The following is an 18,726-nucleotide window of genomic DNA, read 5'->3' on the forward strand; positions in this document are numbered from 1 at the left end:
TTACAATCTATCTTTTCACAATAAAACATATTAACTTATCTGTTCAAGAAATCCACTTAAGTATTCAGGTCCAAATTAATGACCCTGATTACTCAATTAATCTACCAAGTTCAATTTAATGACCTTGGTTGATCTTGTGACAAAACAGACTGACTTTTATTGAACTATTTCAAACTTTTTCAGAAAAATAACAAGTATCAAGTTATTGAACTTGTTTTATCTTTTTATCAATCAGATTTTAATAAACTATAAGCTCTCCTCATCCTCCAGTCCAGAAACTTCCTGCCACTGCTTCTTCTTCAGAGAATCCAACGATCAACTTTCCACTTTGGTTTGCCGGAAAATAAAGCAGAAATGAAAAATCTTTTTGGATTTTCAATAATATTTCTAAACTAGGAATGAAATACAGAAACTAAAATTACAGAATGTAAAGAAAGTAAACTATTTACAAACATATTTTTGGTGAGCGTGTTAGGGAATCATATGAGTTATCAGACAAGTCACTAGTACCGTTAAGCTTAATTTCATACTCAGAATTAAACAATTCACCTCGATTGTCGATATACTGATCCACTTAAATTCTCACACAAACTTCAATCTATTCAGGATACGAATTAGATGTCTTAATGAACTTAAACTCATTCATGTGTCCCACCTCTTGAATATACTCTCATATCCAGAATCCCAATACTCAGTCTTACAGGTGAGTATACCACAGATGATATCTGTGTGACATCTGTGCCTCCACGGCCATCAAACAAATACCAAATCAATGAAATATTGTATTTCTTACTTGGGATTTGTATAAATATGTGTATCATTTGCACATATCAATTCTCGTTCGATTTCAAGCTCTAAATCGCTTTCTGGAAAGTTATACGCGAACTGATGCGCAAACGTAATCAGTTTAGCGCAACAAACACTCCGGAATAGTGACATGGGCTTAACATACCATAAATAACCTTTACATAACTTAGAAATAAGTTTTGGATGGTTCTGAATACCTCTGGACATCCAAAAATTTATGTAAGCATTAAAATATTATGTTTTAGTGTTCGGCATAATAAAAATCCATTCGTCGCGCAATTTGGATCGTTTTTGCGTTCGTTACGACTTCCGTCGTAATTAACCGAACAACGCAACCGTACGACCAAACGAACCGACATCCGAGATAATTTTGAGCATGTTTTGAGTTCCCTGTACTTTAACTTCATTTTAGAGACTTGAAATGAGGTTAACGGGGCTTAAACGTGTCAAAAATGAGCCGAAATGCAAGTTTTACAAGTTCAGGGGCTAAACTGTCATTTTATGAAAGTGCTGGTCTGCAGGTCCCTTACGGACCGTATGGGCATGTGCTTACGGTCCGTAAGCAGTCCCCAGATCAGCAGAAATGCAGAAACATTGAATCTGGTCCATTCCACCTGTTCCAATGGTTTTTACCCCTTGAATTGCACACTATGGGCTGGTATTTGATGTCCCCATGGTATTCAAAACCTTGTGCCCAAGTGTATGGTCTAGATCATTCCTTCTTTTCCAAGAAACGATCCTAACGGTTGTGGATTTCCTATAAATACCCAACCCCCACTTCATTCATTCCCACATTTGATCTGAGTTTTTCTCTAAGTGGTTGTGTTTGTGCACTTCCTACCTGAGATTACTTGGAATCAAACCTTGCGGGGACCTTCTGTAAGTATTCTTTCGCGTTTATCGTTCGTTTTAGCGTTAAAGTCAAATTGTGTTTGACTTTCTGCTTTGACCAGTTTATGGTCAACGCGAAGTTCGTTTGAACTTCATAACGTGAGCATAATCACGATGGTTATAGTCCCTAGTAACTATACCTACTGATTACCGCGTTATCTAGTCTCAGTGACGAGTCGTAGCTTCGGCCAGAATGCGTTTTCTCGCGTATTTTGTAACCAAGCTACTTATAGGTATCAAAACCGTTTGTTTTGATACCAAACCTGTTTTCTAACTTAACTAAACATGTTTTGACATGTTTAGCTCGTCACTTTTTAGTTTAGTGCTTGTGTAGAGTCGTAAGTCAAGCGGACTAAACACTCGCTTAGACTTTCGAACACGACCCGTTTGGTCGATCATTAGGATCCGACCAAACATGTTTTGTGACCATAGTAGAGTAGGGAATAACCTTCCGAGGTTATACCTTATGGTCACTTAGGTTTAATAAGTCGCATGATAGGTAGTTATATGCCTTTAGTAAATTACCAAAATACCCTTTTCATACATAATTGGTAATTAAGCATATGTAACCTAAACTTTTGACACATAACTAATTATGTAACATAATTAAACATGTATGGGCATATAATACTTGTCACAGGACTAGTTAGACGTCTCGAACGCGCTTTTGCGTGCACGACGCGTTAAAGTAGCGTAAGCTACCTTAATGGGTCGCGATGGGTCGAAAGCACTTAGGTTAGGTTTCAATTTAGTATGTAGGCATTGTTAAATCATGTCATATGAGTTCCAATAACTCATTTGGTTTACAAGACCTCATCCTATCCGACCCTCCGACTTAGGTCCGGTTTATTTATATAGTTATTAGGTTGCCGATTGATTCCGTGCTCCTTCTAGCTTTGCTTGGTTGTTGTTCAAAGACCACTAAGCATTCTCAGGCGAGTACATAGTTCCCCTATTTTACTGTTTTCGATTGTTTTGGGGTGATCCATATGTGTTAAATGATTTCAACGTTTAATCGATGTTTTTCAAAAACGATTAAGATGGTTTATATTAAAACTAATAACGATTTTGATAATATGAACAAGCTTGTTGGTCGTAATTACATAACGAATAATATCCATTAATTTTGGCCAACCCGACCAGTATTAGGTTATGGTACCATAGGATTTGATAAATCCCGCTATCAGACTGCACCCATGGTTATGTGTGGGTTAGGTGGGTAGCGACCGAATCTGTAATTGTTAACTTACCCTTTGGTGGTTAGCTAATGCGAGATGATTGTTAACTTACCCGTTGGTGGTTAGTTAATGCGAGATTAGCGATAGGCGAGTCACGAAGGTTTAGATATTATTAGCGAGGCGACCAAAAGTAGTTTTCACAAATTAAAACGAGGATGATTTAAACGATTTTAAACGAGTTAACGATTTTGAAACGATCTTAACGAGTTAAACGATTTGGGTAAACGATTGGTTTTTGGTTAGTGTTTAGATAACGAGACAGGTGTAATATGTTGAAAGCATGGTGGATACGCCGCTGGTACTTCCTATATATAAGTGTTTTCAACATATTACATACCGTGGCGTTATTTAGTTCACTTGGGTAAACGATTTTGAGACGATGTCACACAAACGAGGTTTTTTAAATGATATAAACCACACGAGTTTTGTTAACGAGTTTTTACGAGATTTTTACAAATTGCTTTAACTAAATGTTTTGGGTTAAGAATCATGGCTATGAGATTTTATAACAAACTATAACCAATTTGATTTGAGTTGGTTATTTATGTTGTAATACACTTTTCAAAACAAGGTAAGTATTTTGACTCTTTGAGTCTAACAAGGTACTACAACATATAAACTAGCCATGAATCCGACACTCTCATAAAACCTATATACTCGCCAGCATTTCTTTGCTGACTTTGTTTTCACATATGTTTCAGGTAATGTTGATTGATAGGATGCACTCACATAGGACTGGACAAGGCCTTAGTGACTTAATAACAATGATAGACTATGTTTAACTTGACGATGTAAATGTTTAATGTTTAATAAAACGAAACTTAAAATTTCCGTGTGTTTTGAAACAATGATTCTGTTACAACACTCCCCGATGTTTCCGCCACGTTTTGTTGTTTTAACGTGGTCGGGGTGTGACAGAAAAGTTGGTATCAGAGCTCGTGGTTATAGGGAATTAGGTTATTAGTAATTCTTTGACCTAGTCTATAACCTTCCTAGGACCCTAACACAAGATTCTTGTGTTTAGATTTTAAAACAATACCGTCACCTATCCTTAGGTGACAACCACAATAAGAACATAACTTTCGAACCCGCTTCGAAAATTAATCATCTGTTCTAGGATGATTGAATTACTATGTTTTGAACCCTCTGTTATACGGTTTTGAACCCTCTGTTATACGGTTTTGAACCCTTCCGGTTTGATTCATCTTTGGCTTTATGCCTTTTGAGTTTTCAAAATCTCGTCAAAGTTCAGGTCTAAATAATGTGAACACGTGCAAACTGGAAGAGTGAATGCCTGTACCCTGAGTTTTCTGTCTAAGGCTAGAGTGTTCGTACAAATCCGCAGTATCGGACCAGTCACTCTTACCTGGGAACTCTTGGGGTGAGTGTTCCCTTATAGGCGAGCATGTCTTCAGTGATACATTAATATGACCCATTTACTTTGATTAGTCACCGTCTCATTTGTTTGCCTTAGGTAACAAACAAATGATCGCAATTTTTATGCATTGCCATTCTATTTTGATTACCCGATAGCCTTTCATTCATTTCCCCTTTGTCTTTCCTTTCCTTCAGAATGTCACTTCATCGCAACGACGCTCAGATGTTCGAACAGGCTACTAAAGTTGCCCAGCGAATAGGCGAAGTAATCCTGAAGACTGCTGAATTAGTTGTTGCCATGTCCCGTCTTCAGGATGAAACCACCCGAGAAGCATCAAAGGAAGCAAAAGCCAAGCCTTCGAAAAGGTCAAAGAAGCGTAAGACCTCGAAGAATCCTCCAGCTGTTGCACCAAATCAAGCAGGACCTGGTCAGGTGGCAACACCACCAGCCAAGAAGCGGTACTTGGGAACTACTCCTTTCTGCAATCAATGCAATGGCCATCATCCAAATCAAGCACCTTGTTTCAAATGTACCCACTGCGGGCGATGGGGACATTTGGTTAACATGTGCCGCTTTGTCATCCAAAACAAAGCTGTTGCAGGTCCTACTGTTGCTCGAGCACCATACGAAGGGACGACCCCTTTGTGCCATCAATGTAACCTCCATCACCATGCTAGTGTCAAATGCCAAATATGCTTCAAGTATGGACTTGTTGGTCATTTAGCAAGAGACTGTCGTTCAGTCGCTAGGTTAAACCAAACTATTCAGAACCCTGTTCAACTTCAAGCAAATCCAGTACAAGCTCGTTTTCCTCTTGGAACCTGCTACTTCTATGACAAGACAAGTCATTTCAGGGACGAATACCCAAAGTTTGTCAATGCAAATCTGACCCACGGATGAGCATTGGGCTGATTAGAAGAAGCTGTTGCTTGAAATAATTGGAAACTTATGCTTTTGTTTCTTTTGTTGAACTCTGAAACAAGCTGTTTGGTTTATAAATAAATCGTTATTTACAATTTTGATGTACAAGTGTAGTTACATGTGTGTATGGCATACCCCTGTAATATCTACACCAAAGAACTATGTTCTTTACAAACTACTCTTGTAAGTTCTCCCATTCATGTGATCGCCCATGATTTCCTCAAAAATTCTAAGTACTCGTTTCAAGAAACGAAATACCGAATATAAGTGACATTTTGAGTAATCACTTTAAATCCTTGGTTAGATAACTAAGAGTATTTTTCGATCTTATACCCAAACTCCAAATTCTGCTTCATATGTCGCCTTGGCATAGCTAGCACCTCAACTTCATGAGGATTCTACCTCATGTATCGACTTAAGCATGTCTAGTGCAAGGTTTCGAAGCATCCCCTACTATTCAAATTTTGAAATCCATATAGGATCTTTTAGATCCATGTGAATGATTATCGCTCAAATCGGAAACCTTGATTGGATTCTTTGTACGCCTTAATACGTACAATTCAATAAGGACGAGCCGAATTCCTATCAAGATCTCTCTATCTTCATAGTTAGATTTTTTGAAGATGTTTAAAGCGCCAAATGAAATCCACGGATTGGATTCCTGGTGTGCTTTAAATACCCGTGTCCAAAGATAACAAATTAAAGGTCAAGTTAAACGATTATGTGATTATGTGTTTCTTTTATGTATTTGTATAATCCGAGTTATTCAAATCCTCGTAGAACCTTCCATATCTTCATATGAGGGATTCATAGTAGGATATCCAAAGGTACTACCTTAAATCCTTAATGGGCTTCTACGTGGTAGTTAAGACCCTTGGATTTTATAGTACCATTCCTTAATTCGAAAAGAGACCCTTTGGGTGGCCTAGTAAAAAGATTGATTCAAATCTGGTTAGGAATGACATGTGATGATATAGTTGGAAAGACTCCTTGGGGGTCTGTTTTAAAAGATCATTAATTGATCTAGAGGACTCTATGGTGGTCTAGTCACACTCATCACAGGTTTGTTTATCGGGTTTTCCCCTACACATTATAGAATACACTGTGTGGACTATGCAAGGAATTACGTAATTATGGACGCGTACATAATTATGAAATTCAGTGCACAAAAATCACAGTAAGATTTATCATGTGTAAGAACCGATAGTGACAACAATAACGGAATGTGAACAATGTAATGGAGGTACGGTGGACGCATCAATGACACTTCATATACTTATATATAAGTGTCTGTCACACCCCCAAAATCCACCTGCGGATAACACCCGCTTCGAGGGCGTGACTGACCAGGATCCAGCCACCAATTATACTGAGCATTTAATTAATAGTAGAAATATTTAATATCCGAAGTAATTAACAACATTAGAGTTTAGATTCGGTAATTGGTTTAACAAAACAGCGGAAGCATAAACCAAAACAGTTTTAAAGACAGTTCATTGATCAAAACAGTTATCCCAACACACGGGTTTGACGAACACTACACATCCCCAAGCAGCAGCTCCTGAATCATTGGTTACCTGCAAAGCATGCAGTAAGGGGGTCAACAATAATGCTGAGTGAGTTCACTAGTTGTCCAGTTTTAATTACCAAAAACTTGTTTCGCCGGTTAATTTACCCGTTTATACATGCCCTGGGGAGCTACCCCAAAAGTTAGCGACTAAACTGTTTTTCCAATACCGAACACTAGTAACCGTTGCGTATCCGCAGGATGCCCCGTTGTCAATGTTCTATCATCATTGACGGATTTCTGAGTACATTAGTTCACGACCGTCCCAAACCAGGGCACGATGTGAGGCTGGTAAACACCTAAATAGCGCTATCAACTAATAACCCGCTCGCCTAACCCGGCGACTAATCGGTATTTGTAGTAGGGACTTGAGTGATAGAGTTTCGTTTAGTGCCGTTAGTTGCAATCCGTATAAACAGTAATTAACCAAAAGGTTTCCCAATACCCGGGAAGGAAAAGTAAGTTTTGTTCCCAATAACCAGGGAAAGTATGTAAATGGTATCCCCTTTTACCAGGGGATAGGATTGTCCAAAAGGTTTCCCAATACCAGGGAAGGAAAAGTAAGTTTTGTTCCCATAACTAGGGAAGGTATGTAAATGGTATCCCCTTTTACCAGGGGATAGGATTGTTTTAGTCTCGTGTCCCAAACCACCGGGACGCATGCTTTTAAGTTGTGAACTCACCTTGGGTTGCTCGGTAGGTTTAGGTTACTTGTCAATCACGTTGGTCACCACGTCCTAACATGGTTACCGGTATAGGTCAGGTTCGGTATACAAGCATTCACGTAAAACACATACTGGCACGTAACATACATATAAATAAACAGTCGTTGGGTTATTGGGCCGGCCTAAACAATTAAGCAGTCACAGCAACACATAATTCAGTCAACAGATAGTCCAAGTTATACACATATGGGCCCAATAACCCAAAATGAACAGCCCACTCGCAACCAGCTGGTCTCGAGTCGCAACCAGGTGGTTTCGGCTTGTCACGTTATGGTTGCGAGTCGTAACCGTGGTCTCGAGTCATCATGCTGTGGTTGCGAGTCGCAACCGTCGTAGTCTCGAGTCGAAATCGTGTGTTTCGAGTAGTCCTGCTGTGGTTGCGAGTCGCAACTACGTGGTCTCGAGTTGTCTTGCCTTGGCTGCGAGTCGCAACGACGCGGTTGCGAGTCGTGAGCTGTCCCTATCACATACACGTGATGATGCAGATGCAACAGTCCGAAATTGTACCATGTATTCAGACCCAGATTAGGAAACAACCAATAATATTTCACTAACACTTTTCCTAATCTGCCCATATACAACAATAGATCAAACATTACCCTTTTAAAATCTTCAAACCACATTCAAACAAGTTCATCTTACATTCATAGTTTTCTAGGGTTTTCATGTCACATATAACCATATTTTATGAACAAAAATCAAGATTATCATGGCAAGAACAAAGAAACATGCATTACATGGCCGAAATCTTAAGTTCAACATCAACATTTTGCAAGAAACAAAGAAGTATAGTTTGGTTGGCCATGAACTCTCTTAGACTACCATTTTTAGTTATTTTAAGCATGTTTAGCAAATATTCATACACAAGGTTTAACACACATAATCCAACTTCACAAATCACCCAAAAATCATGTGTAACAATTTTAACTAACCATCTTCTAGTTTATAAACATTCTACTCATCAAGCATTCAAAGCATCTTCCACACAAAATAGGACACTAACCGGTTAGAAGAAGAAGCCGAGAACAAGGAGAAATGAACCGAGAAGATGGAGTGTCCGAGTTAGTGGTGATGAACTTGTCCGAGTTCTCTTGTCCGAGATCCAAGCTTGAACCGAAAAGAGAAGAAGAGTGGTGTTGTTGTTGAAGGTTTACTAGTTGAGAGAAAATAGGAGAAGTGTGTGTTTGTGTGTTTGTGTAAAGTGAAGGAAAGTGGGGAAGGTGGGGTATATATACCAAGGGATGTTTCGGTTTGGGCTTGGGGTTTCGGCCCAAGCCGGTTACGGCCCAAAGGCCCACTCGCAACCGCCCGGTTGCGAGTCACGGTCTCGACTCTCACACACACATATATATATTACATACATATCGCACATAACATGTAAAAGTCACATTTTCATTTAATAATATTTATATACACAAGTATTACACGGTGTTCGTTCGGAAAAACCTCGAGTGTCACATTATCCCCAAGTTTTAAGAACTTTCGTCCCGAAAGTTGAAGCAGCCACTGCCAAGCTAGCGTGTTTTAACGGGGTGTCACATCATCCCCCCGTTAGTTTGGAATTTCGTCCCGAAATTCGGTTGTAGCTTCAGTGCTGGGGTTTTCGTTTAGGGATAACTGGGAATACTTGGACTTCATCTGGTCCTCCCGCTCCCAGGTAAACTCTGGGCCGCGACGTGAGTTCCAACGAACTCGAACAAAAGGTATTCTAGTGCTCTTGAGGACCTTAACATCCCGGTCCGTGATTTTGACAGGTTCTTCGACGAATTTCAACTGTTCGTCGATCGTGAGTTCCTTCAGAGGAACTACGTGCGTCTCATCTGACAGACACTTCTTTAGATTCGACACATGGAAAACGTTGCGAACTGCACCGAGTTCTGCTGGTAAGTTCAGTCTGTAGGCCACCTTGCCTACTTTCTCAAGGATTTCGAAAGGTCCAACGTACCGTGGGTTGAGTTTGCCTCGTTTACCAAAACGAACCACACCCTTCCAGGGTGAAACTTTGAGTGATACCCGCTCCCCAACCTGGAGCTCAAGTGGTTTCCTGCCCTTATCGGCGTAGGCCTTCTGACGGTCACGAGCGGCCGCCATGCGTTGTCGTATTTGAGCAATCCGCTCAGTAGTGTCTACCACATGTTCTGGACCAGTGATTTGACTATCCCCCACCTCTGCCCAACAAAGAGGTGACCGGCATTTACGTCCGTACAATGCCTCAAACGGAGCAGCTTTAATGCTGGTGTGGTAGCTGTTATTATACGAGAATTCCACGAGTGGCAGATGCCTTTCCCAGCTGTTGCCAAAGTCGTTTACACCAGCGCGAAGCATGTCTTTTAATGTTTGCATAGAGCGTTCGGACTGCCCGTCCGTCTGTGGGTGATACGCTGTGCTCATATCTAAACGGGAGCCAAAAGACTTGTGCATTGCTTGCCACAGTTCCGAAGTAAAACGTGCATCTCGACCAGAGATGATAGAGGTGGGCACCCCGTGCCTCGAAACAACTTCCTTGAGGTATATCTTCGCCAGAGTGGAGAATTTATCTGTTGTCTTTGATTGCCAAGAAGTGTGCGGATTTCGTGAGTCGCTCCACGATCACCCAGGTAGTATCGTTTCCGCGCTGTGATCTAGGTAGGCCAGTAACGAAATCCATGGAAATTTGCTCCCATTTCCATTGTGGTATCTCTGGTTGTTGGAGTAGGCCTGAGGGTTTCTGATATTCCGTCTTGACTCGCGCACAAGTCAAACACTTGCTGACGTAAGTTGCTATGTGGGCCTTCATGCTAGGCCACCAATACGTAGTCTTAATATCGTGGTACATCTTTTCCGAACCAGGGTGTACTGAGTAGCGAGATTTGTGCGCTTCATCCATCGCAAGTTCTCGTAAGTCGCCATAGAGTGGGACCTAAATGCGTCCTGTTACATAATAAGCACCGTCTTCCTTCTGTTCTAAGCATTGCCTTGACCCGCGTAGGGCTTCAGCTCTATCGTTCTCTGGTTTCAGTGCTTCTATCTGAGCATCTCGTATTTGCGAAGGTAGACTAAAATGGATTGTGAGTTGTAAGGCTCTTACGCGCTTAGGCGTAGTGTCCTTCCGACTGAGGGCGTCTGCCACTACATTGGCCTTGCCCGGGTGATACCTGATAGAGCACTCGTAATCGTTCAGCAGTCCGACCCATCGTCGCTGTCACATATTCGGTTCCTTCTGCTTGAATATGTGTTCTAAACTTCTGTGGTCGGTGTAGATGGCGCACTTGGTTCCGTATAGGTAATGCCGTCATAACTTAAGTGCGAAGATCACTGCTCCCCGTTCCAAATCAAGCGTTGTGTAGTTCCTTTCGTGCGTCCTAAGTTGTCGAGAGGCGTAAGCAATAACCTTCTCGCGTTGCATCCGTGTGTAACTGGAATCCTGATTCGAAGCACCATGGTATACCGCCAGATCACCCGTACCCTAGGGTGAAGATGATGCTCAGTGCATTACAAAGTTGGGATTCGAAAGCTGAAAAGACGTCCTCCTGTTTTGGTCTTTCACGAACACAACACCCTGCTGTGCCAATGAGACTTAAGCTGTGCGACCTTCGAAAATCTTGTGATTAAGCTGCGATAGTATCTAGTGGGACCAAGAAACTCCTGTATCCTCGAAGGGATCTTTGATGTTGATCAGTTCCTAGCAAAAAAAGAAAATGTGTACTTCCCAAATCCTGAAGTCATGCTTAGGTAGACTTCGCACGTAGACGCTCCTCCCCTAGAAGCTCTACAATGGAATACAAGTGTTGTTCAAGGTGCCCCTTTCTCCTAGAAGTGATTCAACACGTACTAGATAAACACAGTTGCAGTGTGATCCATAAAGCAGCTGGTGGGTTGTTCACCCCAAAAGGTCATGGAATAATTCATCCGGTGTCTCCTGGAAATGGCCTTATTGCGTTCACTATGCCGTTTTAGGAACATCCTCCTTTTGGACTTCCATCTGATGTTAGTTAATTCGCTACTCAATCTTCGCATAGGAGCATGACCCATGTAACTGGTCAACAGGTTGTCAATACAGGATCGAGACAAACGGTTATGGGCTGTCACCTTGATGAGTTCTTAATAGTCAGTATACACACGAAGAGGCCCATCTTCCCTAAGATAGGTGGGGCTCCCCCAAAGCGAAGAACTAGACCCTACAAAACTCCTGTCCAACGGTTCCTATAGTTGCTTTGATAGATCTTGCGACCTTCCTGGCGCAAAATGGTAAAAGTACAAGTAATCAGGGCTGCCTCAGACGTGAGATCAAACTGAGATTTCGCCTAACAAATTTTCGGAAGAAAAACTGAAGGTTCCTCGGATAGCATGCCGAGAGAAACAACGAACAACTGGTGGATCCTCGATCCACTTTTCCTTAGTCTTAACATCCGTAGCGGTTGCTAACACAGCGGAGTAATCCCTCTGTAGACACTTCTGGCCTTCACAGCTGAAATGGCGCTAACTATTGAACTACTCTGATGCTTTAGAACAATTGCCGATTCTCCACACAAAGTTTTCTCCTCACCGGGTATATTCGCGTGATTCCTGGGTAACCAATTCACACCAACTACTGCGTTGTAACCATCGAGTGTGATAGAAGGAAGGTCGACATCGGACACTCGTCCCACAAGGTCGTGTTTACATCCTAACGAACTTTGGAGATTCTATTTGACTTGCCATCAGTCGATTCCACATCTGGTTCGGTTAGAGATGAAGCAAACAACTACTCATACAAGCTACCATGTTGCTACTATGCCTGGCGTCGCCTGCGCCAATCCTAAATGCCCTTCCACGAGCATCATTTCCAATGTTGTTGTTACGGTTGCGAGGATTCCCATTACTATCATCATTCCCCTGGTTGTTGACCTTGATGTTGTCGCGACTGTTGTTTTCTGATGTCGTTGCTTGAAATGGTGCGCTACGATCCTTCACTGACAAGTCCATCTTGTCACGTTTCCGGGCCGCGTCCCAAGGTGTACTTATTGAGCTGGCCGTTACGCATTTCCGCACCATTTTCAATTGTCATTGCTTATGGCCCGACTGATTCGTAAGAGCTGGCTCCTATGAGCCGCTGACTAGGGTTAAGGGTTCGATTGGAGTCAATTCGCTGATGCTCGTTGTCGGTGACTAGGGTCGTTCAGATGCTGAAGCCAGTAAGGTACTACGTCTACCCTCTTGACTAAGTAATACACGGTATGTTGAGATAGTGTTGCAGAAGTGATCGTACTTCAGGATTTAAGACGTCAACACGTTAAGTTCCAGCAAGCGAAGAAAGGTGAGAAGGATATAGACCAATCATTGTCGTTTCAACATCCCTCCCGGGGATGTTCGTACAAGCACCTAATGTTCTACACAGTTCGCTAGGCGTTCATATGGGTGTTCAGGTAATACATCGATAGCATCGAGGTTCGAAAGGGGTGCAGGGAGAAGTGAAAAGATCGTGTTCGAGTAGGAGACAATCACTGCTACGGCTCCTATGGACTGTTGTGTTTCTCATCATATAAATAACGAAACGGAACCCCTTTTTCACTTGTTAAGCCTCACTGGGACTCACATCCACCCCACTATATTATTATGTGTGCACCCACAATAATATTGTGATTTGCATGTTCATCTCAGCTCCTCTTAACTCATGTCAAATGGTTCCCCCACACTCGAGTAGATTCCAAAGAGTATCAAGTAGTGTAAGTCATGGAGGTTTAGGGAATTACCACCCTATTAATCACATGATACGAGAATGTGTACATGAATTCATATTGGTGTGCTAACGTGCAATCACATGCAATATCGTATGTGGGCGTTCACTAGTTAGGCATACTAGTACGTATAGCGAAACAGGAATCATAAAGTAAGCAAACAAGTAAACACTGGTCCGAGCTATGAGGTCAAAAGTGTTGAGCCTTGTACTTGGAGTGTAGTGTCGTCACGAGTCACGGGTTATAGTCTGGTTTTCTCCAAAAAGATTTTCCCCTTTTTAAAACCAAGTTCACTATAACCAATGGCTCTGATACCAATCTGTCACACCCCCAAAATCCACCTGCGGATAACACCCGCTTCGAGGGCGTGACTGACCAGGATCCAGCCACCAATTATACTGAGCATTTAATTAATAGTAGAAATATTTAATATCCGAAGTAATTAACAACATTAGAGTTTAGATTCGGTAATTGGTTTAACAAAACAGCGGAAGCATAAACCAAAACAGTTTTAAAGACAGTTCATTGATCAAAACAGTTGTAACGCCTCGTATTTTTGTATTTTTATATTTTTAGAAAATTCAAGTTCGTTTTCTATTTTTAGAAAATCAGATCGAAAACGGAATAAAAAACGTCAAACGACGCATTTTTACGCGCTTTTAACGCAACCGACGGTCAAGCGCGACGACAACGACTACCGGTACTCTTTTACATATTTTTTTAAACTAAAATTTTATATTATGACGTTCCGACGATTTCGGGTTTTGATAACGAGTCTCGTAGGAATTACGAGCCACTTAACACGAGATTGGGCTTGTGGGCCTTAGGCCCAAGCCCACCTAAAACAAAATCTAACCTACATATAAATAGAAAAGAGAACCCTAAATATACAATATGATATCAGCCGTTACCTTACCCATTCCTTCCCTCTCAAATTCCTTGTCTGAAGTCCCTAAACCCACGGACAAACAAACCCAACCAAATCACACTCATCTCTCAATCTCGCACACTTCCACAAGCCAAACACCCTCTCGGCCACCCCTCCCCCTCGACAGAAGGCCAACGACCAAAGCCGGTGGAGCTCGACGGTGTACGAACGGTGGAGCGGAGGTGCGGTTATGGCGGTGGTGAATCGGAACGATGTCTCTTCGTCCCGATTTCCGATGACGGTGACGAGTTTGGGTGAAGTGATGACGAAGATGATACGAGAAAATGAAGAAGAAGATGGCAGGAGAGAGAGCCAGTGTCAGGAACCGCTCCGCAGCTCACGGCGGTGTCTCGGTCCACCGAGTTCACGTCGTTTCCCCTGGTTTCGAAGCTCGCCGGAATAGCTCAGAAGTACCCGGAGTCCGTAAGCACTGTCGAAGGTGTCAACACCTCTCACCGGAGAAAAATACACGTCGTCGGAACTTCCAAGCTCATGCCGGAGAAGAACCACAATCGCCAGAGTTTCGCCGGAGAATCGGAAGTCCTTTGACTCGTGTTCGGTATACCTCGTTTTATATTTCATTACTTTCATTTAAACACTCGATTAACTGTTATGTTATTCAAATTTGAAACAAAAAAATGAATATATATAACAGTTCAGTCAATTGGTTTTTTTAGGAAAACGATGATACGTTGTTTTGATTTAAGAATTAAGAACCAAATTATTATAATTTTTAATATCTGTTTTGTATTTTGGTCCAACTGTTCGGAACCCATATTAGCCACTCTTTGATTCCAACATCATTTTTTTTATTGTTAATTTGTTCCAAACAAATTACTTTTATATAACTTTTATTATATTAAAAGAACAAATAATCTTAGTATTTTTTTTTTAGAATCTGAACAAATGGGATTGTGGACATCGTAGATAGAAATTCATGCATAGAAGATGAAGTTTTATTTACATGTCTATAAATTAAATTTTCATGTGATCATTGGTCAACATTATTCTTTCAAATACTGTGATAATTTGTATCATATAGAAAATTTGTATATTTATTTGTTACGAGTATGCTAATATTATTCAAACTAATATGGAGTCCGATGGTAGGAAATATAAACCGGAGAAACGACTTTCATTTTCATGGTACAACCTTGGCTCACAAGAAGTATTTCACTCATATTATTAATAAAACTTTTGAAATAAAATCTGAGTTTATAAATCTATAAGTTAGTAAATGGCATTTTGATAAACTCTAGTTTTACAATTTGACAAAGTTACCAGATAGTTTATAACTAACGTAAAGGTGTGATAGAGTTTTATGATCGGTTTATAAATAAATTAAGAGAATGTGAATTAATCCTTAATTTCATATATACCCATTCTTTGTAAATTCAAATCAACGAGTTTTAGTAACTAAGTATAATAATGAGTTTTATTTTATTATTTTAACCATACTATATATAGGGATTCTATTTAACCTACAAACGTTAACGAGTTCGTTATGTGCCATGTTAAATCTCTAGGATAACCATTACGTTTGTTCTCTTGGATTTCTCAATCCTTACCCGTGCGTTATTTCAAGGAATTCTTATGCGCAACCACTGTGAGCATACTCGATCCCTTTTTACGCTTTATTACCTTTGGGATGCAATACATGTACTTTGAATCAAACACACAAACATGCTAGAAATTCTTTTATACAAAGAATCTCTATATTTGCTCATACGTGTTATACTCGCATTCATACGTGTTATACTTGCAATCATACGTGTTTAAATTCATATGCTTGTACTTACTCATTGCCATGAAAAATCTTTTTAAAACATTTTTATACTTATACTCAAACTTGTATGCTCGCCAATACTTTTTGTATTGAACTATGCTTTAACATGTATTGCAGGTTTTGATGATGCAAGGAATCCAGTAGGAATGCCTAGAAACACATTTAAATTTTAATACTTGTGGCATGATAATTTACCTTCAAACCTGTTGTATTTTGTTTCCAATCTTGTAATAAACCTTTATCATGAAATAAAATTTATTTACTTGAATACTTATTGTATATATTATTTATCTCAGACTTGTGGTATTTCTAGTCCAAGCAATGTAAAATGTAGTTACTAAATACTTGACACAAATAGCGTTATGAAGTCTCTTGCAATCTAGTTTTCGTCTCACTCCGATGTTTCCGCCATCGGTTGGGGTGTGACAGATTGGTATCAGAGCCATAACTATAGGGAATTAGGTAGAATTGCCATGTTCGACCTAGTCTATAGTCTAAGTACCAAAACTTGACCATTCCGGATTCTTGCTTAATATGAAATTCTCCCTCTTTGCTTCTACCTCTTCGTTTTGTCTAAATATACAATGTGCCTTTTCTAAGACATTTTACGTAATAAATAGCTTGAAGACACTCATATTCCACAATCGAAATAACTCATCAAAATAGGGGTGATTCCCGCCTTTGGTGACAAATTTCAATCCACCTTACATGTTATTTTGCACGAAATTTACCACCAAGTCAGGAGTGACATCCCTATCTTGATGGAAATTTCCACTTTATATTCTCGTGGATCCCTGTTGACGACTCAAGATCATATGTTGTTTCGTTCAATAAACCACATTATGGGGACGAAATTGTCAAGCTAGGATTGATATCCACACCTTGATGACTGGTTCCATTCTTCGATTTTCAATCTCGTCAAAGTTTCGTATTTTCGATCGAATTAGGGACATGTATTAACCAGAAGGGTAAAATACCGCTACTCGCCTGTCGACGAGAGTATTTTACCTATTAGGCCAAAGCATGCCTCCGTAATTCGAAAGGACTTACGGGTCACTTTGGAATAGTCGAAGTTTCTAAACCCGAAACGTTCCAATATTTTATCAAACCCCTCTTTTATGCTATCTCAACATTTATGTGATTTAATACTTGTTATCTCGTTCATTTCAAAACCAATGTTATACTAAAATCGAATTATCATCCAACCATTCAATACATACATACTAATAGTTATACTTGGTTCGGGATTACTGGGTGATTCTTATGTGATAAACTTGTCATTAACTTTGATCAAAGCCACAACTTAACATGTATAGCGCTTGTGTAGCGCTATAGGAGTAGCGCCCGCCCGTATTCTTGAGGTCATGTTAAGACATTTTGCGGTACACGATGGATTGACAATTAGTCATTAACTTTGATCAAAGCCACAACTTAACATGTATAGCGCTTGTGTAGCGCTATAGGAGTAGCGCCCGCCCGTATTCTTGAGGTCATGTTAAGACATTTTGCGGTACACGATGGATTGACCTGTTTATTCGCATGCCAGTAATGCGTTAATCTTGATTAACTAAAGTATGTCGTGTGGATTGTTCAATGATTTTTTTTTTACATATGCTAATGCTAGTTATACTTGATTCGGGATTTCTGGAACATTCTTATGTGATAAACCTGTCATTAACTTCGCAAGAAGCCACACCTTAACATGTATAGCGCTTGTGTAGCGCTATAGGAGTAGCGCACCGCCCGTATTCTAGTGGTCATGTTAAGTTAACAACATTACACCCTTTTCGTTGCGACGATGTGGGGTAGTCAACATTGCGGTACACGATGGTTTGACATGTTTACTCACATGCCAGTAATACGTTAATCTTGGTTAACTAAGTATATCATGTGATTGTTCAAAGACTTCACTCCTACTCTATACTCTCTCATACTTAAACACAATCATGCTTACATACCTAAATCTTTATACGTTATCACACGCACACATTCCTACTCGTAATACGATAATGTACCCTGACCCGTACACTACTAGTACAAACTATGCGGATCATGCACGTACCAAAATAATCGCGGATGCATACGTGATTATATTGGTAGATGCATGAAAACCATAGTAGGTTCTATTGTGTATCATAACACGAGTCGCGAAACGGACGTAACATGATATGAACATGGTGGATACGCCGCTGGTACTTCCTATATATAAGTGTTCCTACCATATTACCAAACTTTCGTAAAAACGTGCCATGAGAAATTCGGTGTTTCCTCATACCTCATTGAATGCAAACTTTGATCACACACCACCTATTTCTCGGTTATACCTAAAACACACTTCGAAAATGCCATCTTTCCCCAAGGTCTTCCTCTTGAATAAATTTCGGGACGAAATTTCCTAAAGTAGGGGAGACTGTAACGCCTCGTATTTTTGTATTTTTATATTTTTAGAAAATTCAAGTTCGTTTTCTATTTTTAGAAAATCAGATCGAAAACGGAATAAAAAACGTCAAACGACGCATTTTTACGCGCTTTTAACGCAACCGACGGTCAAGCGCGACGACAACGACTACCGGTACTCTTTTACATATTTTTTTAAACTAAAATTTTATATTATGACGTTCCGACGATTTCGGGTTTTGATAACGAGTCTCGTAGGAATTACGAGCCACTTAACACGAGATTGGGCTTGTGGGCCTTAGGCCCAAGCCCACCTAAAACAAAATCTAACCTACATATAAATAGAAAAGAGAACCCTAAATATACAATATGATATCAGCCGTTACCTTACC

The 18,726-nt window shown here is 40.3% G+C and overlaps 1 protein-coding gene across 2 annotated transcripts; it reads left to right on the top strand.

Annotated features, from left to right (window-relative positions):
* Positions 1-14,140: 14,140 nt before the first annotated feature.
* On the top strand, positions 14,141-16,213 carry LOC110882601. Of its 2 annotated transcripts, XM_022130584.1 has the most exons (3): positions 14,141-14,710; positions 15,678-15,757; positions 16,055-16,213. In XM_022130584.1, exons 1-3 carry the CDS (start codon positions 14,436-14,438, stop codon positions 16,108-16,110), a joined length of 411 nt encoding a protein of 136 aa, XP_021986276.1. In that variant the 5' UTR covers positions 14,141-14,435; the 3' UTR covers positions 16,111-16,213. The 2 variants fall into 2 exon arrangements, with proteins under 2 accessions (XP_021986276.1, XP_021986277.1); XM_022130585.1 differs by lacking the exon at positions 15,678-15,757.
* The last annotated feature ends 2,513 nt before the right edge of the window (positions 16,214-18,726 follow it).

Source organism: Helianthus annuus, chromosome 12 (genome assembly GCF_002127325.2).
Source record: "Helianthus annuus cultivar XRQ/B chromosome 12, HanXRQr2.0-SUNRISE, whole genome shotgun sequence".
NCBI classification, from domain to species: Eukaryota; Viridiplantae; Streptophyta; class Magnoliopsida; order Asterales; family Asteraceae; genus Helianthus; species Helianthus annuus.

Bases quoted from the DNA above. Each gene is read 5' to 3' on its own strand.
- LOC110882601 (XM_022130584.1), top strand. From the start codon at position 14,436: ATGAAGAAGAAGATGGCAGGAGAGAGAGCCAGTGTCAGGAACCGCTCC. The intron at 14,711-15,677 runs GTATACCTCGTT...TTAAATCTCTAG, and splicing joins AGTCCTTTGACTCGTGTTCG to GATAACCATTACGTTTGTTC. The intron at 15,758-16,054 runs GTGAGCATACTC...CATGTATTGCAG, and splicing joins AATTCTTATGCGCAACCACT to GTTTTGATGATGCAAGGAAT.